Source organism: Prunus persica, chromosome G3 (genome assembly GCF_000346465.2).
Source record: "Prunus persica cultivar Lovell chromosome G3, Prunus_persica_NCBIv2, whole genome shotgun sequence".
Lineage (NCBI taxonomy): Eukaryota > Viridiplantae > Streptophyta > Magnoliopsida > Rosales > Rosaceae > Prunus > Prunus persica.
This window is the reverse complement of record NC_034011.1, coordinates 18,307,731-18,334,124: the sequence shown is the minus strand read 5'-3', so window position 1 is coordinate 18,334,124 and position 26,394 is coordinate 18,307,731. Positions and strand designations below refer to the sequence as shown.

Sequence of the window (26,394 nt, the reverse complement as noted above, 5' to 3'; positions counted from 1 at the left end):
CAGCTTTAATTTGCACTTCCCACAGCCCCTTGTTATTATCGACACAAGTTTTTAATTTATTTATTTATTCTTCTTTTCTTATTGAAAATATTTGTTGTTTTTTCACAAGTCAAATGGTAGGCCTTACAGGAATTAAAGCCTTGTAATTTACTTAAATTTGCAAGCAACTCTGATTCGTTAATTGTGTCAAATAGATGAAAAAAAAAAAAAAAAAGACGTGTTGCAAGGGACTTATAACTTGAGTGAAGTAACATCAAAAGAGCACCTTTCTTACCACAATTTGCCCACGTCATTTTCTTCCTTTTTTTTGGTTGAGAATTGTTTTAAGGGATGTAGCTTTCTGGTTTGCCTGGAATTTGATTAAGATTTTGGTCAAACATATTGCTAAGTGCTGCATTCGAGTGTGATACAAGGCCAACAAAAGAAGGAGATGTTCATATTATGAATTAAAGATGCTCATTACTAGCAATATCAATATTGTTCCCAACTTAACAACTGATATTTTATTTTGTCAAGTTTCTAACGTGGGACTTTATATTTTTCAACAGATAATACATTAGGAAAAAAAGAATATAATAATTGAAATTTTAGAGGATGGATGGAGTTGTTGGAAATATTATAAATTACATTTTGGTATATATGGCTTTATATGATGATTATATGCATGCCCATCTCCTAATTGGCATATAATATGGAAGCTGTGAGTGTGTGTGAGCATAGAAAGAGTATTAGTTTTGTGGTGGACGTGCACAGTGATCAATCTGCTGAAAGAAATTGAAAGGCCGACCCCATGCATTGTGGACTTATCTCAAATCAAGAACTTCAAAAGTGGGAGTGAAAGATAGAGAATCTCTGGTGGGACTCATAGCTAAGCTATACCAACATCAATTCTTTCCCATTGGCTCTTGCTTTGGCTTTGCTTCCCTCTCTCTCTCTCTCTCTCTCTCTTCTGTATGTAATTGTACTATCCTGAGTTGTAGTTAGTTGTGTGTGGAAGGAGTCTTAGTGTTTTGTGGCCCAAAAATCAACAAAGCAGTTGTAGAAATGGCTGAGACTTGAGAGTAGTAGTATTATGTCACATCCTTTCTTTTTCTTTCTTAAATTTATCCCAACACTGCCTTTTTCCTCATACTCTCTGACCTCCCACCACTGTCTCCCCAACCCCACCACTCTCCTCTAATCTTTGCTTTCCCATAATTAAACATCAACCCTACTTTTCCTTTTTCTATCTTCAATTCTTTTTAGTAAACTGTTTGTTTGTTCTGAGCCTCATGATCTCACCCACCATTTGTTTTGTCAAAAAGCTAGCAACCCACATATCTTCAGATGCTCACTATGACAAGCAACATTGAGTTAGCAGATGTCTGCTAATTTCAAACATTGTGAAATGGACACCCAAGAGCTACCCAATTGTTCTTGATCTCCATGTTCCTGGTACTTTTGCTCTGCCCATCTTTCTTTTTTTGCATCTTCTTGTTTTATTTGTATCTCATTTTCTTTGGCTTTGTGGTTTTATCTGGTTTTGGTTTTTTACATCTTATTGGATTCAGGGTTTCATCTATATTGGCCACTTTTTGTGTTCTGATAAATTGTCCTGCATCCCTTTATCCCCCAAGTTTTCAGATAGTATCAGAATTTTGGTTAGTCTAAAAAGCAATTTTGCAGAGAATTGCAGGAATTTCTACAGGTCTTTGATAAAGGTCTCTCTAATCTCACTGTCTTCTGCAATCTCTTTTCTCTAGTCAGATACCAATTCATTGCAGATGTTGTGCTCATAGATTGAACTTATAAACCTATTTCCCTTTTGTAAAGTTGTAGAAAGTTGTCATGTAAAACAGTCACCTCTAACAATATTTTGGCTAATTTGAGTCCATGCTTGGATGTTTTCTTAACGATTTGCGTACGCGTTGTAATTAATTTAGGTTTGATCATACAACCAAGTCCTTTTCTTAGAATTGCATCTTTCTCTTATCTCTTAACTGGAATTTGTTTATGTTTGACTGAAAGTTGCACATGTTTTTTTGGGTGATTAAATTATATATTTGAAATTCATAAATTATAAATTTCAAAAGGGAAATCATAACGTTACCATATGTTTTTATCTGTGAGACCTTAAAATTTTGATTGGCCTATGTCTTGTCTCTGTTGGATATATTACCTTCTTTCTAACTCTAGCCTCCTTTTAAGAATCTATTGAACCTTCTGACATTTGAAGATGCTGGCCTTTTCTATTGTATTTTCGGAATAAAAAACCAGATTGCTGGCCTGATTGTTTGTAATTCTGTGTCTTTCTCTGATCCTAATCTGGGGGAATGTTTTCTTTAAGAGATGAGACTCAGAATTTAAATGAGTTCTTAGAAAGCGAAAGTGTCCCCAACTGGTCTCTCTTATATATGCTTGTATATTAGCAGCAAATGCTGTACAGATACAGAACAAAATATGGCACATTACCACACCACACCACTACTTTGCAGAGGAGAACATTTGCTCTCCAGATTTTATATGTTTCTGCTCTCTCTGCTCCCGAGATTAGTAGCTTACCTTTCGTACTAATGTTTCCTTAAAATTCTACACATACTTTTACTTTCAAAGTTTTAATTGCAATCATGAAATAAAATAAAATAGTAGTTGTGATGGATCAAGAAATTTATACTGCAATTGTCATGTTCTATCTTTCTTTCCATTCTAGTGAAAGAGAGTGAACATTACCTCTAACATTTAACAATTCTTTGTTTCTGGAAGTGCAGGATAAGATCAACTAGTCTTTACTGAACTGGCTCAATCCGATTATTTCAAGCCCGATATGTAAACTATCCCCCGAACCTAAAAAGTGTCAGCTAAATCATGAACACATACTTTGACCTTGAAGTGGAAGCCTCCTCAGCAAATGACTCTGATGTTAGCAGCCAAGTTGCTTCTAACATCTCCATCCAAGAAACATCTGCTAATACCTCCAATGACAGCGCCGCCAACTCCACAAATCCCATTGCAGCTCAACAAGCGTTGGAGCCTGTTTCCCTTGACTTAACTCTTAGCTTCAGTAATGAGGACTTAGTGGGAAGGGATTCTGTAGGATTCTCATTGTCAAGCACAAGTGAGAGCAGCAATGAACCTGCATCTCAAAACACAACAGCAGCCACTCCAAGACTTTTCTCTTGCAATTACTGTCAATGCAAGTTCTTGAGCTCACAGGCTCTTGGTGGTCACCAGAATGCGCATAAGAAAGAAAGAACGCTGGCAAAGCGCGCTTTACGAATGAGTATTTTCTCTGAGAGATACACGAGCATAGCGTCGTTGCCTCTGCACGGATCTTCTTTCAGGTCTCTAGGAATAGAAGCACACTCATCAGTGCATCAAGGGTTTGCACCACCAGTGAGGCCTGCTGAGATTGGAAGCAGTGCAAGATTTGAACAGGGGTATTTGGGGGTACCCATTTTCTTGGTGGATGATGGGGCTGAGCTGTTATGGCCTGGTAGTTTCCGTCGGGCTGCTGAGACAAGTAACACTCATCCAAGTTTTGTACTGACTCATGAAAGTTCAAATTCAAATTTTGTAGAGGTCACACCGCCCGTGGACGTAGAGACCAAGTCTACACCAGATCTCACACTGAAACTTTGAAAGGTTTGGTTTTGCAGGACACATAGCACAACTCTGGGATTTAAGTCTGTTGTTCTCTAAATTTGTACAGAGAGATACACATGAGCTACATGGCTGCAAGTTTTTATTCTTTCAATTTCTTCTTGTTTGCAGCGCTTTGGTGTTTTACCTTTTCCGTGTATAAGAGCTCTATGAGGATCATTTGTGAGCTCCTTTGCTTATTGTGATATAAATGTTCCTAGTTTGGTCCATTTTCCTTCTCCTTTCTTGCCACCTTACACAATGGTGGAGCATAGCCTCCAATTTCTTTAGAATTACAATCACTTGTAGACAACTTCTTATTGCAACCCGCTCCATGGTGCGCATATAATAAAGTCCAATGCTGGTTTGTCTTAGTCCCCAACTTCTGCAATGAAAAGGCCAGTATTTAATATGAGAGTTCACTTGCCAAAAGAAAATGTGATAGCTCTGTTTTTTTGCAATGTTTGGTATTTATTTGTTGAAGTCTATGCCATGTTGAAGGGCTGGAAGTCAAATTGTTTGTAGGAAGGCCAAAGTTTGGTATTTATGCAAATTGATTTTTATTAACTTCTTCAATACAACGGCAGCCTATAACATTGGCTATTTATAATAACATTTACAAGTTTACATAATAAGACACAACTCTTGAATTAATTCCAATAGATACAGATATAACTTTTTATATCTAAAAAGTCTAAGAGATACAATTCTTCATAAGAAACCTGTAGAAAAATATACAACTGATAATTTTATTTTCTAAATTTAAAATGTAGATGATGCATTACTTTTAACAAAATAAATACATGAATTTTAGTGCCAATCTCCTCAACCAACAAACAAGAGTTACTACTTTGAAGAAGGTTGGCTCAGAGGCCCATTCATCAACATGCTTATTATCCAGACTCTCTACTATGCTTTTCGCTCTTTTGGGGATGAAACAGAGCTTGCAATATCCGCGGGAGTCGTGAGATTTTGGACATTTTCCTACTTTCATCGTCAGAAAGTACAGGAACCAACAGATAACTTGGGAAAAAGCAGTAGCAACCAAGCACACAAGCAGCGGTGGCAAGTGCTAAAGAATGCTCCAATACTGCATATGTGCCGGTGATGAATGCAACTACCATTAAAACCAAGGCGCTCCCTATAGAAGATAATAAAAGACTTATGAAATGGGAGAAAAGGCTACACCAGTAACTTTGGTGTAAGCACGTATTTATATTACTGTATTAATAACTTACAATTCAAAATACAAGAGTTGTTCCAATAAACAAGGGTCAGCTCAATTACAAAATAACATTATCAGCATATCAACTATTCAAATTCAAATCCACAACTGACTTATCAATAACAATCTGCTCATGACTTGGACTTGGCTTAACATCCCCCCGCAAGCTGAGTGAGCTTTGAAGAACAGGCAGCTTGAGAACAAATATAGTTTACAACCAGCTCACCCCTCACTATTTTTTCCCTAACATAATGATAATCAACCTCCAAATGTTTCGTTCGTGAATGAAAAACCGGATTTGATGCCAATGAGAGGGAAGAAACATTGTCACACCAGATAATTGGTGGTGGCAACGAAAGAGAAAAATCACGAAACAATGAACGCAACCATGATAATTCTGCGGCTGTATATGCAAGCTGACAATATTCGGCTTCCGTACTTGATCTGTAAACAGTCTTTTGCTTCTTTGAGCTCCATGAAATAAGATTGGAGCCTAAGAAAATGCAATAGCCACCAGTAGAATGTCGTGAATCAGGATCTCCAGTGTAATCAGCATCGGAATAAGCACTCAACTGCAGCTGACCTGGTTTATACCGTAAACCATGATCAAAAGCGAATTTTTCAAATACCTGAGAATGCGCTTTACCGCTTGCCAGTGAGTTGTGGTAGAGAATGCATAAATTGGCATACTTGATTTACAGGGTAGGAAAGATCAGGCCGGGTAATCAGTAAATACTGCAAAGCACCAACAACTTGCCTGTACTCAGTAGGATCACAAAGAGGTTCACCAGAATACATACTCAACTTTTGACCAGGAGCAGATGGAGTGGACAAAGGCTTACAATCTGTAAATCCAGTGCGTACCAATAAATCAGTTGCATACTTAGCTTGTGTCAAGTGAACACAATCACCCTTATAAGTAACTTCAATTCCCAAAAAGTAATTGAGGGGCCCAAGGTCCTTCATGGAGAATAGCTTACCCAAAGTCTGAATTAAGTTCATAATCTGAGGCAAAATATTTCCAGTTAACAAAATATCGTCAATGTAGATTAACAGCACCAAATAAACACCATCATGATTATATATGAATAGGGAATAATCACATTTAGAGTCTTGAAAGCCAAGAACAAGCAAGTAGTCACTAAACCTTTGAAACCAAGCTCTTGGAGCTTGTTTAAGCCCGTACAGAGACCTCTACAATCTGCAAACATGATTCGGATATTGAGGATCAACAAATCCCTGCGGTTGTCGTATGAAAACATCTTCATTTGAAAAACCATGAAGAAAAGCATTTTGCACATCTAATTGTCGTACCAACCCCTTATTCGAAATTGCCAGACTTAGAACCATCCGAATGGTTGTATGCTTTACCACAAGACTAAAAGTCTCTGTATAATCGAGACCCTCTTGTTGATGGAACCCATTAGCAACCAAACGAGCTTTAAACTTCTCAATCGAACCATCAGATTTCCTATTTACCTTGTACACCCATTTATTAGGTAAGATATTCATGTGAGAAGTAGCTGGAACCAATACCCAAGTTCCGCAATGCTGGAGGGCACTAAATTCTGTAGCCATGGCCTGACGCCATGCTTCTTGCTTCACTGCTTTGCTAAAACATGTGGGTTCAACCTCTGAGACATCAACAACTGAAATGCATCACATATTTGGGATTTGGTTTTAGATGGCCAGTTTGTGATCGAGTAACCATGCGCACTGGTAGAGCTTCCTCAGAATTTCCTGCATTAATACAACTTGGAACTACTAAAGGAGAAACTAAGACCGGTTGTGGTTCAATGATGGGAGCAAGGGATTGCACAATAGTGTTTGGAGTAGAAATATTTGAGACGGTGACAGCTAGTTCTGGTGTAGGAGGCGTGTTTGATGAGGTAGAGGAGGTATTGCTAAGTTGTGAAGCTGAGCAGTGGGCTGCTAATTTGAAGTTGTGGCTGGTAATGGAATGGGCTCACTAGTTGGGCTTATATGAGGCTGCAAAATAGAATTTGGTCCTGGAACATTGGGATTAGATGAAACAGAAAATTCAAAACTGAGAGATGGAGAAGAGTCCCCTGGGTCTGAAGAACTGCTCTGCCGAGTTGATGTGCGAATTTTGAATGGAAATGTCTCTTCATCAAACAACACATGTCTTGTGATGTAAGTTCGTCCTGTATTGGGGTCCAAACATTGATAACCAAGATGATTTAATGAATATCCCATGAACACACAAGACTTAGAGCGAGCTTCAAGTTTGTTTTTGTTATATGGACACATAAGAGGGAAACAAGTACACCCAAAAACTCGAATGAAATCATAATTCGGAGAGGTGTGGAATAACTTCTCATAAGGAGATTTTTGTTCTAAGACTCGTGTTGGCAAACGATTTATGAGATAAATAGAAGTCTTAAAAGCCTCTACCCAATATTTTAAAGGCATATGTGAGTGAGTTAAAAGAATTAACCCAAAATTAACTAGATGATGGTGTTTTCGCTCTGCTAACCCATTCTGTTCCGGATGCTTAGGACATGAGAAACGTTGATGAATGCCATGAGAAGCTAAGAACTGTTTTAAAGCTGTTTTAGTGTATTCCCCTCCTTCATCACACTGCAAAGACTTGATTTTGCAAGAAAGCACATTTTCAACATACGTTTTAAACTGAACAAAATACCATGAACCTCAGATTTATTTTTCATTGGATAAAGCCATGTGTATCATGAAAAATCATCAACAAACAGAAGATAATATCGAAATCCATTGATTGAACTAATAGGAGAACTCCATACATCATAGTGTACAAGTTGCAAAGGAAATTGGGACTGAGACGATGAAGTATGAAATGGTAATTTAGAACTTTTTGCTAACGAACATGAATGAAAAAAAGCAAACTGAGAAGACCCACAAGAAGGTACTTCTTATTCGAAATTAAAAACTTGATTATTGGTACTGCAGGATGCCCCAAGTGTGAGTGCCAAGTTTGAGCAGAAACATGTGTGCCAATGGATGCCGCCAAAGCTTGAAATGATAAAGGTGGACTGGAGCGTAACGGATAGAGCCCATTCTCACATCTCCCTCGGAAAAGCGTCCTCTGGGTTTTGAGGTCCTTTGTCAAAAAGAAATCAGGATAAATGAGAAAGTAACAATTGTTATATAGAGTAAATTGATGAACATAAAGTAAACTGGAATAAGTTGTAGGACATCGCAAAACATTATTTAATTGAAAGTTGGAGGAAGGTGTATGAAAATCAACAGTTCCAGTATGAGTAATAGTAAGTCCAAAATCACTACCTGTGCCTCTCACTTGATCATTACCATTGTACTCTTAAGGGTTGTTCAAGGTGCCAAGATCAGGAGTAATATGAGAGTTTGCACATGTGTCAATCAACCAAGTGTTGGCATTTGGGCGAGGGTTGGTGTTGGACTGAGATGTCATAGCAGAGAGACGATGAGTAGGAACCCTACACTCATAGGCCATGTTCATGCGGTTAAAACAATCAAGGGCATGATGCCTATTATTTCCACAAATCTGACAGCGACTGTATGAAACAGTAAAAGAGGAAGCATCACCCGAAGTACCATTACGCTGAAAATTAGAGTTTGGTCGGAACTGACCTCGACCACCAGAATTGGGACTGCTATTGCAGTTTGGGGTAAAACCTCTCCCAAACGATCTTCCTCGACCTCCACAACCATGAGTAACAGCAAATGCAGAAACTCCCGTGGTCGGATCAACTTGTGGTTGCGCATGTTCACCTTGACGGCGCTCAGCAGTGAGTAAGAGAGCCTCCAAGGCCTCATACGTAATCGGAGTATCCCTGGCCTGTGCAGCACTAACGGTGACTTCAAAGGCCGGTCCGACGTTGTTCTGATAATAGTAACAAGGTCAAGATCCGTAATGGGGCTTCCTGCGAATGCAAGATTATCTACAATCAAGTTGATTTTGTCTAGGTAATCTAAAGTGGACAAGTCGCATTTGGTGGTGCGAAGAAGTTCATTGCGCAGATGAAGGGTGCGGTTGTGAAAGGTGGATGCATAACGACATTCCAGAGATAACCAGGATTGACGAGATGTGGGAGACAACACCACAGTAGACAACACAGATGGAGTGAGTGAGTTGTTTATCTAACTCAAGATTGTCTGGTCTTGCTGGACCCAAGAAAGATAAGAAGGGTTGACGACACTTTCAGCAGTACTAGGAAGGGACTTGAGATGACAAAGGATTGTGCCATCAACGTAGCCAAAAAGATCACGACTACGAAGAATTGGAGAAATTTGAGCCAACCACAGTGGTAGTTGGAGCGGGTCAATTTAATGGTAATGATGGTGGAAACAGCACATTGAGGCTGATGGGGTTGGTTGTTGATGGTGGACGGAGGATTTTGGTCATTGGTGTTGTTGGTACTGGGAGGATTTTGGTCATTAGGAGGAAGGGCAGAGCTATCAGAGTTGGCCATACGAAACATGGGGAAAAAAAATCGTTAGATAATAAGAGCTCTTGATACCATAAAAGACTTATGAAATGGGAGAAAAGGCTACACCAGTAACTCTGGTGTAAGCACGTATTTATATTACTGTATTGATAACTTACTATTCAAAATACAAGAGCTGTAGATAATATATTTCCTTGTATTTAACATATTACACAAAGCCCTTATTTATATTAGTACAGGACATCCACTTAAGGTAGGAAATAATATAAACATGAATACAATCCGATTTATAGCAGAAAAGACTAATTGCTAGGAGGAGATTGTGAAGTTGACTTCCGTGTAAGCTAAGAAAGGAAGGCGGCGTTAACACTCCACCCCTCCCTCTTCCCCCCGGCGCAAACTGGGCGTCACAGGATGCACAAGTTTGGAAGACATATGCTGATGGCGTGGTTTATGAAGGGCTTTGGTGAATAGGTCTACAGGTTGGTCGACAGAAGGAACAAAGCAGATTTGATGACTTCCAAGAGCCATATTTTCACGAATAAAGTGATAGTCCAACTCAATGTGACGTGTGCCGGCATGGAAAACTGGATTGGCAGCCATGTACGTGGTGCTAAGATTGTCACAAAAGAGTTGGACCTGGAACCGAAGACGCACACCCAATTCATGAAGAAGAGAGCATAGCCAAGTGGTTTCGGCACAAGCATGAGAGAGGGCACGATATTCTGACTCTGTACTAGAGCGCGAGACTGTGGGCTGTTTCTTGGAACACCATGAGATGAGATTAGTTCCAAGAGTAATCACATATCCAGTGGTAGACCAACGAGAATCGAGGCACCTAGCCCAATCTGCATCAGAATAGGTGGAGAGGGAGCAGCGGCAGTTTGAGGAGTAAAGGCGAGGCCGAGATCAATAGTGCCCTTGATGTACCTAAGTATCCGTTTGGCGGCAACAAGGTGAGTGGTGCGAGGAGCACTCATGAACTGAGCAACAGTATTGACGGCAAAAGATATATCAGCCAATGGAGTATATGCTAGTTTGGAGTTAAGAAGATTGGCTTTCTTTAAAAGATCATGTGCATATTTGAGTTGATTGATGTGGAGAGTGTCATCCTTATCAAGAACCTGTAAACCCAAGAAATAGCTGAGTTGACCAAGGTCTTTGATGTCAAAGTGGCCACCTAAAAGAGAGATGAATTGTTGGAGGTGAGTGGAATCACTACCAGTTATCACGATGTCATCGACATATAGAAGGAGAAATATGGTAAGGACGCTTGTTGAAAAATAAATAAGGAGGTGCTTGTTTGAGGACATAGAGTGCTTTGTGGAGCTTGCAAACATAAGAAGGACGAGTGGGATCAATAAAACTAATGGGTTGAGCCATGTAGACATCTTCTTGAAGAAACCCATGGAGAAAGGTATTTTTGACGTCAAGTTGACGAATAGACCAACCATGAGAAACTGCAAGACAACGACCGCGCCAGCCACCGCAGCCACCGCGCTTGTTACTGGAAGAGCCACTATCACGGTGAGAAGGGAAGGAAGTATAACCAGTGGTGTGAGGAGAGGATTGGGTGGCCATTAGCATTGTGTTTTGATCAGGAGAGATTCGAGGAGCCTGTGCGTCAAAAGCTAACAAACGAGCACGAAGATCAGCAAAGTCAGGAAGTGGAGGAAAATTGAGAATTGCCATGACGAGCATTTTGTAATCAGGTCCTAAACCCTGAAGCACAGCAGTGACAAGTTCTTTTGGAGAGACAGGTTCATTGATGGCAGTCAGTGAATCGGTAAGGGACTTAGCATGACGAAGGTAAGCATCAATGGGTTGAGAGCCTTTTTGCAAATCCATGAGTTGAAAACGAAGAGCAGATTCACTGGCCATACTAGATTAAGAGAAGTGGCGTTAGAGACATTCCTAAAGATCCCGCGCAGAGGTGCAACCGACAGTGAGAGAGAGAATGGACTCAGAGAGTGTACTGGTGATGTAGCTAACAATGAGAATGGTCTTGTTGGTACCACTAAGCATGGGCGGGATTGGTTTGGGTAAGAGTGGTGGTGGTGGTTGTGGGTGTTTCGGTGGTAGAGGTGGAGGTGTGGGCAGAAGGTTGTTTATGAGTGCTATTGATAAATTTCTAGAGGACATGACCGACTAAAAAAGGTTTGAGTTGGTGGAGCCAAAAAAGATAGTTGGAGTCAGTAAGGGAGAGGGAGATGGGGCTTGGGAGGAAGATGGTGGATTCAGACAAAGCCATGAGGTGGACCTAAAGGAGAAGAGGATCGAAAAAAGGAGAGGGAGAAAACCCTAGGTTAGGCTAATACCATGTAGAGAATATATTTCCTTGTATTTAACATATTACACAAAGCCCATATTTATACTAGTATAGGATATCTACTTAAAGTAGGAAATAATATAGACATGAATATAATCCGATTTACAGCTGCAAGAAAGGCTAATTGCTAGGAGGAGATTGTGAAGTTGACTTCTGTGTAGGCTAGGAAAGGAGGCTGTGTTAACAAGAGCTGTTCCAATAAACAAGGGATCAGCTCAATTACAAAACAACAATATCATCATATCAACTATTCAAATTCAAATCCATAATTGACTTATAAATAACAATCTGTTCATGACTTGGACTTGGTCTAATAGATAAGCCCCACACAATTCTGCCAGGCATCTCTTCGTATTTTGTGAGGAATTGTAAAAGAACGTGAATCAACACAGAACCACTGGACATACACATAGCTAGTGTATTTGTTATAACAAATGCTATGAAAGCTGCATTTCTTGTTAGAATTGCAAAACCCTGGTTAGGTCCTTTTCACTTTGGTAACCATAAGGCATGGTGAAACCTGCTGCAAAGGTTACAATTTCTATCAATGTAGCCCCTACTAGATAGGTTTGTCTTCCTTCCTCTACTGCATCATTGTTTTTGCCACCTTTATTTTCCCCAAATTCATTACCGTCTCTATCTGGACTGATTTCCCTATTATTATCATCGTTACCAAAATAAATTGAATGATGATTAAGGCTTGATCCAGCGGCACCTTTCATTTCTGAAATGCCACATTTGTCTTCCTTAACTTCCTCAATAGTGTCTCCATATAATTTGGAGTTTCTGCCGATACTATCTTCATGGCTTACAATTGAATATGGGCCTCCTGGTCTTACTCCATTCCACTCCAAAATGCGGTTAACAGTGTTCTGCAATGCAAACAAGTGTTATGATGAGAGGTGAGTGGTAAGTATTACATTTGTCTTTATATTACAAAAAAAAAAACCTTGTTAGAAATACTTTAAAGGTCAAAAAATGTACCTTCAGTGTTGGTAAGAGAGTCTTATTAGCTAGAATGTTGTCTAGATCGTCTAGGATTTTCTTGTTGAATGTCATCTGATCAATTCTAGTATCACCGATGAAATTATCAGCCACAGAAAGCAGATGAATGAGGGGTATGTTCGCGTCAGCATCCTTTCCATTTAAAAGGACATGGCTAAGCCATGGATCTTTCAAAACAAGATCCTCTATTAGACCTCTAGGCCACTCAATGGCATAGTGAAGGGCATTACAACCTTTGTGATCAACCAATTCGCAGCAATCAGGGCAATGAGAAATGATCTCTCTCATTACTTGTTCATGCCCTTGAATGGCTGCAACATGAAGGGGTGTCTTTTTGTACACTCTGTCACCAACATAAGTAGCTGAGTTATCAGATTCTATTAGCTATTTCACAATTGAAGTGTGACCGAAGAGTGTAACAAAGTGAAGAGGAGTCCATCCTCGTCCATCTACTTTGTGAGAGCCATTTTAGTGTGCTTTAGTATCTCTCTCGTTATTTCTAAAGCGAAAAAGGATAAAAATGAGTAAGGGGTTAATCAATATATAACTAATAAGTAACTAATGGGTGCTAATTATGTACATACGTTCATCGTTGCAGACCATTGCAGCATGCAAAGCTGTTTTACCATTGCGGCCTCCATAAGTTGGATATTTGCAAGTCTCTAACATTTTGAAAACCAAATCATGGTATCCCCTCTCAGCAGCCAAGTAAAGTGGTGTGTCGCCACTATCATTAGCAGAATAGGAAAATTTAGTATCTTCTTTGGTCAATATCTCCACCACATTTAGGTGATTAAAGCGTGTTGCCTCGTGCAAGGCTGTGTCCTTGCCCACGTTGGTTGTCCTGATTAGACACCGCCAGGCTTCTTTGACCACTTAGCCAAGGTCTCCATGACAAGCTTTTACAGCCTTGACAAGAACTGCAACTATATCAGAGCAACCGTATCTCGCAGCAATATGCAAAGCAGTCTCACCACTTCCATTGGACTGCCATAGTAGTTCTGGGCACATTTTCAATATCTTCTCCACAATGTTGCTTGGCTTGTGTGCTACTTGTTTAGGCTCAATCAACGATGGGCTGCCGACTCATGCTATATAAATATGTAGGACTGTGTTCTTGGTTGAAGTCAGTATTTGGTGAAGATGTTCTTTGTGCTGCTGAAGGACATCAATATTGCCTTCTCTTTGCGGCTTTGTATACATCAAGATCCATGCCACTTATTAACATATTTCCTGGTTGGTTTCATCTGCTTGCCCTCCAATGTTAATTGACTAGTGCTCTTACTTTGATTAGTTGAATTCGAGGCATCTATCATTTTGACTTTTTTCTGCTGCTTTGCTCTTGCAGCCTTTGAATGGATGAAGGGAAATCGCTCATGAGAGTGAAGGGCAGGGCGAAGAGGGTAAAATTTTATAGAGCAGCACCACTAGCATCTTCCAAATAGATGGTTGTTGACTAATTTGGTGGAGGTTCTCTTTGGTCTTATTTTATTCAATTCCAATTTTGTTCGGAGTTTTTATCAAAAATATCAAAAATTTGATTCCTACTTTCAAAATATTAGTTTGATAAAAACGTTTAGATGTAGCAAAAAAAGCCACTTAAAAAATACACAAATACCCTCAAGATTAAAAGTCAGAAACTTAAAAATTTATTAGTAAAATCGATTGCTCAGCAGGAAACTCCTTCCCACCTTCTTCGACTAGCTTCTCTAATCTTTTCACTGCAATGAGTGTTTTTTCCCTATGTTCGAAAACAACATCCCCACAATTGCAATCTTCTAAACAAGACCCTTATATCCACAAAAATCAGCCCAAAACCTGCTTGATCAACCATAAGCAATTTATATGTAAGAAAAATGTATTTTTATTTTTTATAAATAACAAAGTGAATCAAAGCAACCTTAGCTTTAGATGTGTATGTATCCATTAATTTCACCTAAAAACTCATCATCTTCCTTTCAATCCTCACCTTCATTTCAAACCTCATCTTTCTTTCAAACCTCATCTTCATTTCAAATCCAATCTTCCTTTCAAACCTCATCCTCTTCCCTATTTAAGAGGGAATTATTCTACCCAACCAAACACATAATCTCCTTCAATCTCATTCTTCTTCTTACAATGAATTCACATGGGAAGACTATACAAAATTTCTTCGATGGTAATTCTGATGATGACCTTCATCAAAAGCTGCAATTGCAACCACACAAACATGGTAAAGTTGAAAGGTTTTGTCACATGGGCATGGGTTGACATAATTGCTGGGCATGTGCTCTATATGTTGCTGCTGAGCTCCACAAAATTTTGATCCAGTTAATAAAAAGGGCGGAATAACGGTCGGGCTTTTGCTTAGACTACTTTTTTAGCCTGTTCGTATACAGGGTTGGAAAAGCTGGTAGCAATTTGGTAGATGTTCTATTCGGTCTTATTTTATTCAATTCTAGTTTTGCAGCATATGAAGGTGTACTTTATTTATAGTTCATAGATCTTCGAAAGACGTAATCAGAGAAGTACCAAAGTCATTTAACAAACATAATTTATTGCAGTAAGTGGGTGTAGCTCAGTTGGTTGGGTTCTTCTACCTCCATTCATGTGGGTAGATATTTGAAACTCCCTCACCCAATGAATACTTGTGTAAAATTCCCTCCCTTGATGCTAAGATCTTACAAACCACCACCCAAATCTTGAGTGAGCTGTCAACCTACTGCGGAAAATCCCCTCCATCATGAGTTTCGAGTTGCCCTCTATTTATGCCTTCTTTTCAAGTTCCAATGCTTCTACTCTATGACTAGCTTAAGTTCCAAGACGGTGCATGTGAAATCCTTGTCTTAGTCAGTGCTCTTGTTTACTTGAGCAAGACCCCTTGGGTTGAGGAACGAATGCGACTTTTGATTTTGGTCAAGTTTTTCTCCATGCTTAGTGGTTTGGGTTGGGCCTTGTGCTTTTGTTAAGATTTCAAACCATGATCTTTAGGCTTTGTGGGCCTTAATCAATTACTTCGAGTTTTAGGCCATAGTGTTAGGCATGTTCTGATATTTGGGCCGACCCTTGTTTACTTGGGCTGAGCGTGTTGTGCCATGATTGTGGGCTTGTTAGGTCTGACCCCTCATTTTTACTTTAGGCATGGATATTTTCGTCTCTAGGCCTAAAGTTTGGCCCCAACTGGCCCACATCACCTTTCCTTTGTGGAGCCAAAGGGGAAAAATTAGATATAAACACTTGCATTTGAATTTGCATCACAATTGGATTAGACTAGTTATCCAATGTAGTGAATATGTATTGTCCTCGTCATTTATATGAGTTGAACTTGAGTTCTCCTCCAACCAAGTAAATACAAATAACACTAGACCAAAAACTAGTTGGTTACTTCATACCCTTTTTAATTTTAACTAATACTAATGTTTGAATGTTTAATATTATTGATAAATTTTCTTCTTTGGGCCAATAATTATATTTCGGGAGCGGCCTGCTGGGCCCGCTAAAGAACTTGGCAAGCCGAAGTGAACGTTGCCAAAGAGGCCCAAAAATTAATACCCGGAGTATCCGTTTCTTATACATATCATCAGCACGTGAGGAGGGCATAATGGTAAATATGAGACTCAGATGCCTAATCTGCACGAACACACCCGAATACGAACAATTACGCGCCTTATTTAGACAAAAAGCAATGTTCTTGTTTCCTTCCTTTTTTTTTTTATGAAAAGTTACGTCTCTTTGATTTCTATATATTGTTTTAATGCTCTCTTCCAAAAAAAACACAAAAAAACTACATTAGATTGTGACTTCTTGTGAGAGACACGACTGAAAACAACAACCAAGGTCAGCCCTCCTGTCTTTTGCTTCTATTCTTTTTTTCAAATTCTTTTTTCATGGCTGTTTTGAAATAATCTATTATCTTCAAATCCTTATTACCTTGCTTGATTACATGATTTTGCAGATTAATTACATGTCCTTTTCACCTTCATCTTCTCCTTGTCCCTTTCTGATATTTTTTTTTCTTCTCTCTAACTTTTGCATCACAAACGGCTAAAGTCACATTTCAACCTTTTCCATTTCCGTTTCTTGAACTCCAAGTCTTTAAGAGATTATAATTATATATCTGTGTACATGTATATGCAAGGCCCTCCAAGCATAAAGTCATAAACTTTTGAATTTTGCAGTGCAGGTTTTTAGAAAGTTTCAGATAAGAAATCTGAAATGGATCACCTTCGTTTTCTTCTGGCTCTGCTAATTATAATATCGGCTTCATCCAACTGTCACTCGTGGGGTTGGTTCTCTTCAGAAGAGACTTCCTCTAATGAGAACCCTTCTGGTTCGGTTGGTAAATTCTCCATGGAAGGTGTTAATGACCAGAAGGGGGTCAGGCTAGTTGAAAATGCTAAGGCGAAATTGGTTGGTTCAGACTCTTGTTGGAAAAATGCTTATCGGCATCTCTTTTCTGGGTGCTCGGAGATTTTCGCTGTCGAAGAGAAGCGGTCGAGATTTGCTTGGCATCTTAGTGATTGCTTTCAGAAGGACTCTGGCAGGCCTCCTTTTCCTTCATGTGACGCAAAATCTGTCATGTATAAATGCCTGAAAAGTTTGAATGACTATGAGCATAAGGTCTATCTGGAATTCTACCTTGAGACCAATTCAATCTGCCATCAGTTACAGTTGAGTATGCTAATATCTTCCATGTAAGTTGAATGAATTTTTCCTGAGAAACTAACAAGAACTTTGTTTTTTGGTCGTTTTCAGGGCTCGAGTATTTAAGCATGAAACAGAGAGACTGGTGAATGAACTTAAAAATTCAGCCCAATATGCAGAAGGCAAGTTGGAAAAAATTGAAGAGAAGGCAGAGTATCTACTGCAGGGCTCAAACCAAATATACGAGTCTTTGAATTTGATTGATGTTCGAACACAGCAAGTTGCTCAAACTGCAAAAAATGTGGAAGATCATGTAGATGTCGTGTTGAAGCATTCGACAGCAGTTTATGAACAATCCAGGAAAATCCAAGCTTCTCAATCAGAGCTGCAAGAAGGACAAGTAGAAATGAAGAGAAACTTGAAAGATGGGATGGCAATGCTGCAAGATTCATACAGCCATTTAGGCCAAGAAATTGATAACTTAAGAAATGAGGCAGTTGAAATTGAACAGGAGATAACTAAAATTGGAGACCAAATGTCATCTAAGATGGAGAATCTGCAAAGCAAAGCAGATGATATTGGGAATATGGCTGGGGTCTCTTTGGATAAGCAACATCAGCTTCTCGATGGACAGACAACTGCTCTCAAGGATCTTCAGGTTTTAACAAAATTTCAATCTGAAGCATTAGAAGAGAGCAGGTAAAAACAGAAAATAAAAATAATATGAAGTCTGAAAATTTGTAGAGTTTCTCTAACTCATCTTTAAAATCGCAGGAGTACACTTCACCGGTTAGCTGAATATGGCCATAGACAACAAGAAGAGCTTCTTCAAAAGCAACAACAGCTTCAACAAGTTCATGATCACTTGATGAAAAATTCAAAGTCAATCTTGGCAGCTCAGGTGTTTTTTAGCTTTAGATTTCTTATTTAACGAGGTTTCTTCGACTGGTTTTCACAGTTTTTTTAATTTATTCTCAGTTTTTTTTTGCTCACAGGAATCTTTTGAATCAAAGCAAGCCAGCATGTTCATTGCATTAGACAAGTTATTCACTTTGCACAATGCTATGATGCTTGAATCGCGCTTAATCAAAGCTTTCTTTATTTACTTTATATCGATGTTTGTTATCTACATGTTCACAAGCACAAAGCAAACATACACAGTTAGACCTTGGCTATATATTGGTAAGTACTTTATCTTATTATGAAAAGGAAAAAAATTCAGAAACTTACATTGGTTCATTAACTTATATTTACTGTTGTATATCTAATTTCATTGACAGGGCTGTGTGCCACATTCATGATAGAAGTAGTGACAATTCGGTTCACCCCAATCGACATTCAACAGCAAACATGGAAAATAAACCTTTTCCGATCAACCTTTGCTGTAATTGCTTTAGCTAAGCTAATACATGCAATTTTCACATACAGGTACTATATATGATGAAAAGTTTGAAACTTGAGCTGAAAGGCGCATTCAATATCTAAAAGGGTGCCATTCAAACTATGCAGGGACTATGAAGTGTTGAACAATCAGTTGTTACATACATTGATTGAGAAGGTTAATGGCATGCAAAGATACCAGAAGTTGTCATGGGAGGAAGATAGTGAATTTAACTGGTCCTCTTGGATTGACACCAACTTACAAGAAGACGTAGACAGTTCTGAAGACCCTGACTACTTAGTTCCTGAAGAAGTTGGGGAAAATTTTATCACAGCTTCAACTATAAAAGAATATGATCTCCGCCAGCGTCTTCTTCGTTGAAAACTTTCTTAGTCTTGTACATTTGAACTCATAATTTTTATGTTCTTTCTCAGGGTTCCCTTTTCATCAAGTAGTATTTTAATAGAAATTCACAGCAAGATTACTTGTCACAATCAGTGAGATCTATACGGTGTTTTAAGACTTATCTGCACTAATCAATCATCTGTTTGCACAAACCCATGTGCCATAAGGCTAGAATCTAACACAATCTTATTTTAATGGGCCCTCAAAAGAGGAGGAATCAAATTTGACAAAAATGTAAAGAAGAATCATGAAAAAAAATAAGAAAGAATGGTAGAACCTTAGCAGAAAAGTAAGAAAGAATGGTGTTATCACCAGTGGTCCTTACAAGAGCATGCTCCTCCTTTGAAATGGTGGAAGCGATTTGTGTCCCTTAAAACAATCAATCTCCCTGTAATCATTGAAACTATTTTTACCCAGGAGTGGCAATCTGCACAAACGCGTATGTTCTTTGTAATCCTAATTGGCATTCCAGCAGCAGTGTGGACAAGTGCAAACGTAACTGCGACTCTTTCACTATGCCCACAAACCCACATTGCTTTAGTTTCTTCATTTACATCATGTAGCACAACACTAGTGTCAAGGATATATCCAACTTCTTTCATAGCATCCGTCAATTCATTCCAGACCTTCTTGAACTCAGCCGAATTACGAAATTCAAAGCCCCCGCCTGCTAGAAATGTGTGAATTCTGTTCCTTATCTGTACCCAACTGCATCCAGCATCTTTTTTAATTCCCCTATGCTTCATCAATTCTCTAACCCTATTCACATCATTCCACATTCCTGCATTTGCATAAACGTTTGAGAGCATTACATAGTTCCCAGGATTGGTCGGTTCAAGTTCAAACAACTCCTTTGCAGCAAACTCTGCAAGAGAAACATTGCCTTGGAGGCGGCATGAGTTGAGTAATGATCCCCATATGCTGCCAGTCGGCTTCATAGGCATTCTTTCCACTACATCTAAGGCTTCCTTAATTCTACCAGCTCTGCCCAAGAGATCCACCAAGCAAGCATAATGCTCAACTGTTGGTGAAACACCATAAACTAACTTCATTTTATTAAACAATCTTCGTCCTTCATCAGTAAGCCCCGCATGGCTACAGCCAGACAACAAAGCTATAAATGTTACTCCATCTGGTCGGACACCAGACTCTACCATCTGATCAAACAATTTCATTCCTTCTTCTATGAATCCATTGTTTGCATACCCTGTCAGCAGAGTATTCCATGATGCCAAGTCTTTACTTTGCTTTCTCTCAAACACCCTCTTACGATAATCAATTTCTCCAGATTTTGCACACATATCGATAAGTGATTTTAATACAGGGACATCAGGTCTCTTGGTGGACTTTACAATCTGGGCATGTATCTCTTTCCCACAATGGAGTGCAGTCAGTCTACCGCAGACTGGTAAAATCGTCGTAAGGGTAACCTAACTGAATCCCATCCCCTCTTCTTGCATCCTTCTAAAAGAATCCAATGACTCAAACACTTGGTCTCGTCGAGCAAAACTCGCAATCAAAGAGTTCCAGGAAACAACATTTCTCTCAGGCATTGTATCGAACACCCTGAAGACCTCAATAGAACACCCGTTCTCCGCATACAACCTCAAAAGAGCATTGTTCACCACTTGATCAGGCTCTTCAATTGATTTCACAATCTGGGCATGGACTGCTCTACCAACTCTCAACTCAGGCAATTCTGCACACGCCTTCAACGCCATCAAAAACGCGAAATTACCCGGGTGGACAAACCGGATCAGCATGTCACAATACACAAGCAAAGCTTCAACCAAGTACCCATTTCTCAAGTACCCAATAGCCATTGCCACCCACACTGACTCGGGAACCTGTTCATCTTCCAACCCATCCTCGAAAACAGAGCGAGCCTCATCCATTCGGCCGCAAACAGAGTAAAGCGTGATGAGCTTGCTTTTCAAAGTTGGGTTGTGGAGAAGGCTGTGGTTGTTGCCTCTGTCCTTGGAGAGAAGAAGTTGAAGATAAAGCCTTCGGCCATGCTCTAATGATTTTCTGGAGATACAGGTGTGGAGGAGGAGAGAGTAGGCTTCTACATCGAGCTCGGTGAATGTTAATCTGGACGGTGAGGATTCGATCAGGCGAAGGGCCTCGTCTAATTGCCGGATTTGGCAAGCCATTTGAGGGTTGAAGTTAGAGGTTTGCTGTGTCTTTTAGTACCGTTGGGGCCTGAAGTTACAGTTATGTTAGTTGAACCGGCGGGTATGTTCGTTGAGAGAGAAATCGCGGCAATCATTTTCCCCCCTTTGTTCGGATTTTAATTTCTTTGCTCTCACAAGTCTTGTATAACTTGTATGTGGATATAGAGGAAACTTTCAACAATTATTAGATTCAAAATTCAGAATCTCTCCCCTAGCTAGAAGAAAACTCAGAACTTGCACCACCATTATGTTACATGCACCTAATGGAGAAATTATTATGTCACACTAGAATATCAACACGTTGTGTAATTATAACAAATGTCGTAACATTGGGCAAACGATTGATTTATACATTAGTTATAGTATCAAACATTGAAGGAGTGTCTCATTGAAAAATTTACTCCACCCATTGAGAGAGGGAACCTAACGGCCATGAGCATTTGCAATTTTTTGACACCATGATGGGCAAGCATTTGCAATTTCATAGGCATTTGCAACTTACTTTCTTTCCTCCAACAATCCGAAAAGCAATAAATTTTCTCTTTTTCGCTTTTCATTTAGCAGTACCTTAAGATACAAAGTATTTGTCAAACAACATACAGTGTGCACAGATAGTTTCATGCTAAATGTAGATGCCTACTAAGAAAGCATATGAGCTAAAATCCAACAAAAGAAATTACAACTTAACAGGTTTACAACCAAGATCAATGGATTTCTTCACTGCATCCAATACTACCTGCGTATTTCGACTAATCTCGGGCCATTTACTGTCTGGACGGTGTCCAAATTTCATAATGCCCTTAACAAGCCTTGCAAACTCTTCAACCATCAAGGCCTCTTGCGGCAGCTCAGAAATCACTCTAACTTCTTCAGGCTTTACATTCCACCCAGTATGGTGTTCCAAGAACGTTGCACCGGATGTGAAGGCAAACGAAGCAGATTTCTCTTGGTATGGAATAATGTAGTCGTTGCAGTGCAGCGAACCATTGCAGCCCGATATAGCCAAGTCCATGGATGTGTGGGAAAGAAAAGAGCAGTGAATCGTTGCAACCGTTTCTTCTAATGGTTCCCAATGAAATGATGCAGTGCAAGACAAGATGACCCCTGCAGAGTTTTTTGTGACATCAGGCAGAGCATTCACTAGAGTTGGTAATTTGTAGTCCTTTGCCCACAAGATGGCCCCAATACAGTACCAGCCTAGGTCCCCAAGCGCACCGAGAGCATCCAAGTCCGGTTTCACTCTTATGTTGCCCTCCCGAAAATCCTGGGTTACTGACTTTGTCGATGTGCTACGGATCTAAAATGCATACACAACAAAAAAATAAAAGACTTGTAACGATAATCACCTGAAAATAATTCATTTGACCAAAATGCTTACAATGTTAATTTGACCAAAATGGTTGGATTCAGAGATGAGCTCCTTCAATTTGGCTGTCCTAGGGTGATGCAGCCACATGCTCCCATCCATGAACTGTACACCGTTGGATTCACATGCTTCCAATATCTGATCAAGCTCGCCCACATCAAGAGCCGTTGGTTTTTCCAGCAGCAAGTGCTTCTTCTTTTGGGCAGCTAACACTGCCCAGTGCAGATGAAGACTAGTGGGAAGGGGCATGTACACTGCATCTACACATGGGTCATCCAGCAGCTGATCATAGCTCCCGTAGGTCTTGACGGTCCCAGATAATCCATTGTTGCCGGCGAATTTCTGGGCTTTCTCGATCGAACGGCTGGCAATGGCGTAGAGGGTGGAATTCGGTGCGAGCTTTATGGCTCGAGCCACTTTTCTAGCTATGCCGGCACATCCTATAATGCCGAAACGGACTGTTTGGTTTTCAGCCATTTTGGTTTTGGTTTTCCTTATCGTTTGTGGGCCTTTGAGCTGGAATTAGAGGACTGTAATTTGGGGGTTGCAGCCACTGTTTTAGGAAAAGAAAAACACAGTAGTTTGTTGAAATATAAATGTGGATGGCCCCACATCATGAAAGATGAAGCTTTGTGGTGCACCTATAGGTTAGGTGTACATGCACATCTCCATCCTCCAACATCAAAGCTCCATCTCCACACCCACATCCATGATTCACGTGAGTTCTTTTCTCCATTTTAACTTTTTCTTTCTTTGCTTTTCCTTTTTCTTCTACTCTTCTTTTTCTTGTAATTATTATTCTGCAAGATTGTTTCAAAACTTTGATGTAGGGATTTATAAATTAGGGTTTTTTTTTTCTTTCTCAATTGATGTTACCATCTAGGGATTTATTATGAGTGTTACTATCTAAGATTTATGGGTGTCACTATGTAGGGAAAAAAGTGTTCTTTTTCTCAACGCAAGTTGTGTTATTAAATTAAGTATTAGTACCTAATTCATCGGTTGTTAATGCTTGTTCTGCTTGTTGGAGTACATGTTCATCTATAGTTTAGACTATCACTTTTGTACTAAAAAAATTAATATCCTGTGATAAATATAAAATAAGTTATTTTATTCGTAGGTCATTTAATTTAGGGAGATTCACTAATATACCCAAAATATGGGCTGAAATTATTTTTAAAAAAACCCTACATGGAAAACGCTTTATAAACACACCCAAAACCCATTTATTAAATAACAAATTAGTGTTGAAGTTCCAATAAATTACAACACTGCCACTATCAAGCCCAAAAAAAAAAAAAAAAAACTCAAAAAGCACCCAAAATAACCCCAGCCCAATTTTATTAAAAAAAACCCAAAATACGGAATTCACTTTATAAACATACCCAGCCCATATTTTTTTTTTTTATAAATCCGAACTTAAAAAAAATCACAAAAACAAGGGCATGTCCCCACAAACCTTCCTTCTGCACCGAACTTCCGCAAACCATTTCATAGAAGTACATTGTTAATACAATTCCATAGAAAACATTGTTAATACCATTTCATAGAAAACATTGTTAATACCATTTCATACACACACACACACACACACAAAAATAAAAAATTTTAAAAATAAATTTTAAAAAAAAAACTCAGCAAGACATCCGATATCCTGTGCAGAAACCACCTCTAATTGTCCATAGTTTCACCAGAAACAATCACAAAAGCAAAAGGAAATACATTTACAAGGAAAAAAAAAAGTACATGTCATAGAACTATCTTCCTAGTAAAAATCACATTCTGCATATCATAAACTTTAAGTGCACAACTATATATAGAGCAAAATATGGAGCATGCTTTGTTACTGAAACATCTATTAATATTATGTCATAGAAGTACATTGTTAATACTATGTCGTAGAAATCAACTCAGTTGCAGGATATGAACAATTCATACCACTTACTAGAAGTTAATTACATCATTTCCTTTGCATAATATGTACAATAAAAGTGTACAACTGCAAAAATCCCATGTTCGTAAACCAGCTACCTCACTATAGCACAGCTTCTTAGCTTCTGAAAGTAAGCTTTAGAGACTGTTTTCTACTAACTGAAAATGTTACCTTCATTACATCTAGACTAATGTTGTTCCTGCATCAGTGAAAATTGACACATGCTAAAGAGCTCAATTGAAAATTTATTGCATTAACAGATCCAAGATAGGACCCAAAGACTTTGACCACAGGAAATGTCAATCTAAAATTTTTGAGCTGTTCTTGACTAAAAAGTAGACATAAATTAAACAAGCTTGTAGCTTCTTAAGAAAAAGAAGCAGAGAACTAAAAGACTCAAAGGTATTTAGTATGGTCCAGGGCAGATGAAAATTAGTTTTTCTATTTTTCTATTTTGAAAAAGCTCATCTTTCACAGCAATGTAGCTGCAAAGTAAGTCTACAATGAAAATTGCAGTCAACTCACAAAACAACCTTGGGAGAGTTGTAAATCCTTGATATTAAAAAAATTAATTAATTCAACTAAGCTAAAAACCTAATCCAACTCAGAATTTCCAAGAACTAACCCAACCCTCATAAATTGTTGTTTTTCCTTTTCATTTTGTAGATGTTTAATATGTTCTATTGAAAAAAAAAATATCAATATTAGATCTTTTACAGGATCGTCTTCCATTTCTCAATTACTTAATCTTTGATTCGGTATATAGGAAGGTAGGAATGCAATTGTACACTACAACGTGAAAAATTGAAGCCTTCCTTCCACACAAATTAATACGCACTTAGAGCATGTCCACCGCAGCTCTTCTAGCTAGGGCAAGAGGCCCATTTCTTCACTTTTGGACCTCCAGCGCAGCGCCTACAGCCTGGGCAAGTCCTGGGTCCCACCAGCCTGGGCAAGCCCAAGGGCAGATTTTGCCTGGGCTTCAGCCCGAGTTTGCTGATGTCAGTGGTGATGTCACGCTGACATCAGCGAGTCAAAAAAATTGAAAAAAATGGAAAAAAAAATGAAAATTTTTTTTAAAAAAAACCAAAAAAATTATGGATGTTTTCCCTATAAATACATAACAATTTTATTCACTTTCCCTATAAATACATAACAAGTTTATATTTTATTGCATATTCTTTTTTTTTTCTTGCCCTTGCCCTAGCCTTTTGGGGTGGAACCAAAAAAGGCAAGGCTGCCACTATTCATATGAATAGTGACAGCCCTTACTTGCCCTTACCCTTGCCTTAGCCCTTATGAGTGGAGATGCTCTTAAAGTGAAGAAACAAACTCACTAGCAACTTGTCATGTCATGCTTGCATAATTCATTAAAACAGATTGCTCGGTCAAATCATCTATTGTTTAAAATAAGTTGTTGTATGCAGAATCTATTCAACATATAGTTTTCTACCAATAAATATTCTTAGTCTGAATCACCCTCGGCGAGCAATCTCTTCCTTCTCACATGAAAAAGGCAAGGCAAAAGAGAAACAAAAAGTATAGCCAAAATGGGGAAAATGACAGTATTTTTTAATAAAATATTGAGCAATCTAAGACTATCATCAACCAAGATGCATATTCATTAGAAATTTGGAAAGCAAAGAGCATGAAATGCAATAGTTAATACTAGCAGCATATACAGCTTTAGCTTCAGCTAATGTGACAACATCAATCATCATCAATAAAGTAAGGAGCAAGGGCAAAACAAGGCAAGACAGTAGTATCTCAATTATGACTAGGAACTAGGAAGGAATGAGGACTACTGACAGTTGAGACAGAAGAGCTGTTGAGCTGAGTAATGTAATAACACCATTCCAGCACGAATATACTCAGATTCAACTGAAATAGGATACCACAATTAATATGAAA

The 26,394-nt window shown here is 38.9% G+C and overlaps 4 protein-coding genes, 1 long non-coding RNA gene and 1 pseudogene across 7 annotated transcripts; 2 read left to right on the top strand and 4 right to left on the bottom strand.

Annotated features, from left to right (window-relative positions):
• LOC18783188 (zinc finger protein 4) lies at positions 954 to 3,990 on the top strand. 3 transcript variants are annotated; one of them, XM_020560772.1, is made up of 3 exons: positions 954 to 1,434; positions 1,617 to 1,700; positions 2,748 to 3,990. In XM_020560772.1, exon 3 carries the CDS (start codon positions 2,845 to 2,847, stop codon positions 3,616 to 3,618), a length of 774 nt encoding a protein of 257 aa, XP_020416361.1. In that variant the 5' UTR covers positions 954 to 1,434; positions 1,617 to 1,700; positions 2,748 to 2,844; the 3' UTR covers positions 3,619 to 3,990. The 3 variants fall into 3 exon arrangements, with proteins under 3 accessions (XP_020416361.1, XP_020416362.1, XP_007215847.1); XM_020560773.1 differs by lacking the exon at positions 1,617 to 1,700 and having other exon boundaries at positions 2,743 to 3,990; XM_007215785.2 differs by lacking the exon at positions 1,617 to 1,700 and having other exon boundaries at positions 955 to 1,434.
• LOC109947810 lies at positions 4,789 to 6,777 on the bottom strand. The gene is made up of 2 exons (XR_002270586.1): positions 5,991 to 6,777; positions 4,789 to 5,848 (listed from the first exon to the last, which is right to left on the bottom strand). It is a non-coding gene; the product is annotated as an uncharacterized LOC109947810 (long non-coding RNA).
• Positions 12,055 to 13,814, bottom strand: LOC18781742 (annotated as a pseudogene).
• On the top strand, positions 16,776 to 19,162 carry LOC18781600 (protein GAMETE EXPRESSED 1). The gene is made up of 6 exons (XM_007214958.2): positions 16,776 to 17,250; positions 17,336 to 17,923; positions 17,999 to 18,125; positions 18,220 to 18,406; positions 18,505 to 18,652; positions 18,734 to 19,162. Exons 1-6 carry the CDS (start codon positions 16,796 to 16,798, stop codon positions 18,984 to 18,986), a joined length of 1,758 nt encoding a protein of 585 aa, XP_007215020.1. The 5' UTR covers positions 16,776 to 16,795; the 3' UTR covers positions 18,987 to 19,162.
• On the bottom strand, positions 19,301 to 21,396 carry LOC18783399 (pentatricopeptide repeat-containing protein At3g14330). Its single transcript, XM_020558935.1, is given in 2 exon segments — positions 19,301 to 21,144; positions 21,147 to 21,396. Coding segments are annotated over 2 exon segments (1,959 nt in total). The 5' UTR covers positions 21,280 to 21,396; the 3' UTR covers positions 19,301 to 19,318.
• LOC18784142 (uncharacterized oxidoreductase At4g09670) lies at positions 21,671 to 23,640 on the bottom strand. The gene is made up of 2 exons (XM_007216693.2): positions 22,563 to 23,640; positions 21,671 to 22,481 (listed from the first exon to the last, which is right to left on the bottom strand). Exons 1-2 carry the CDS (start codon positions 23,025 to 23,027, stop codon positions 21,861 to 21,863), a joined length of 1,086 nt encoding a protein of 361 aa, XP_007216755.2. The 5' UTR covers positions 23,028 to 23,640; the 3' UTR covers positions 21,671 to 21,860.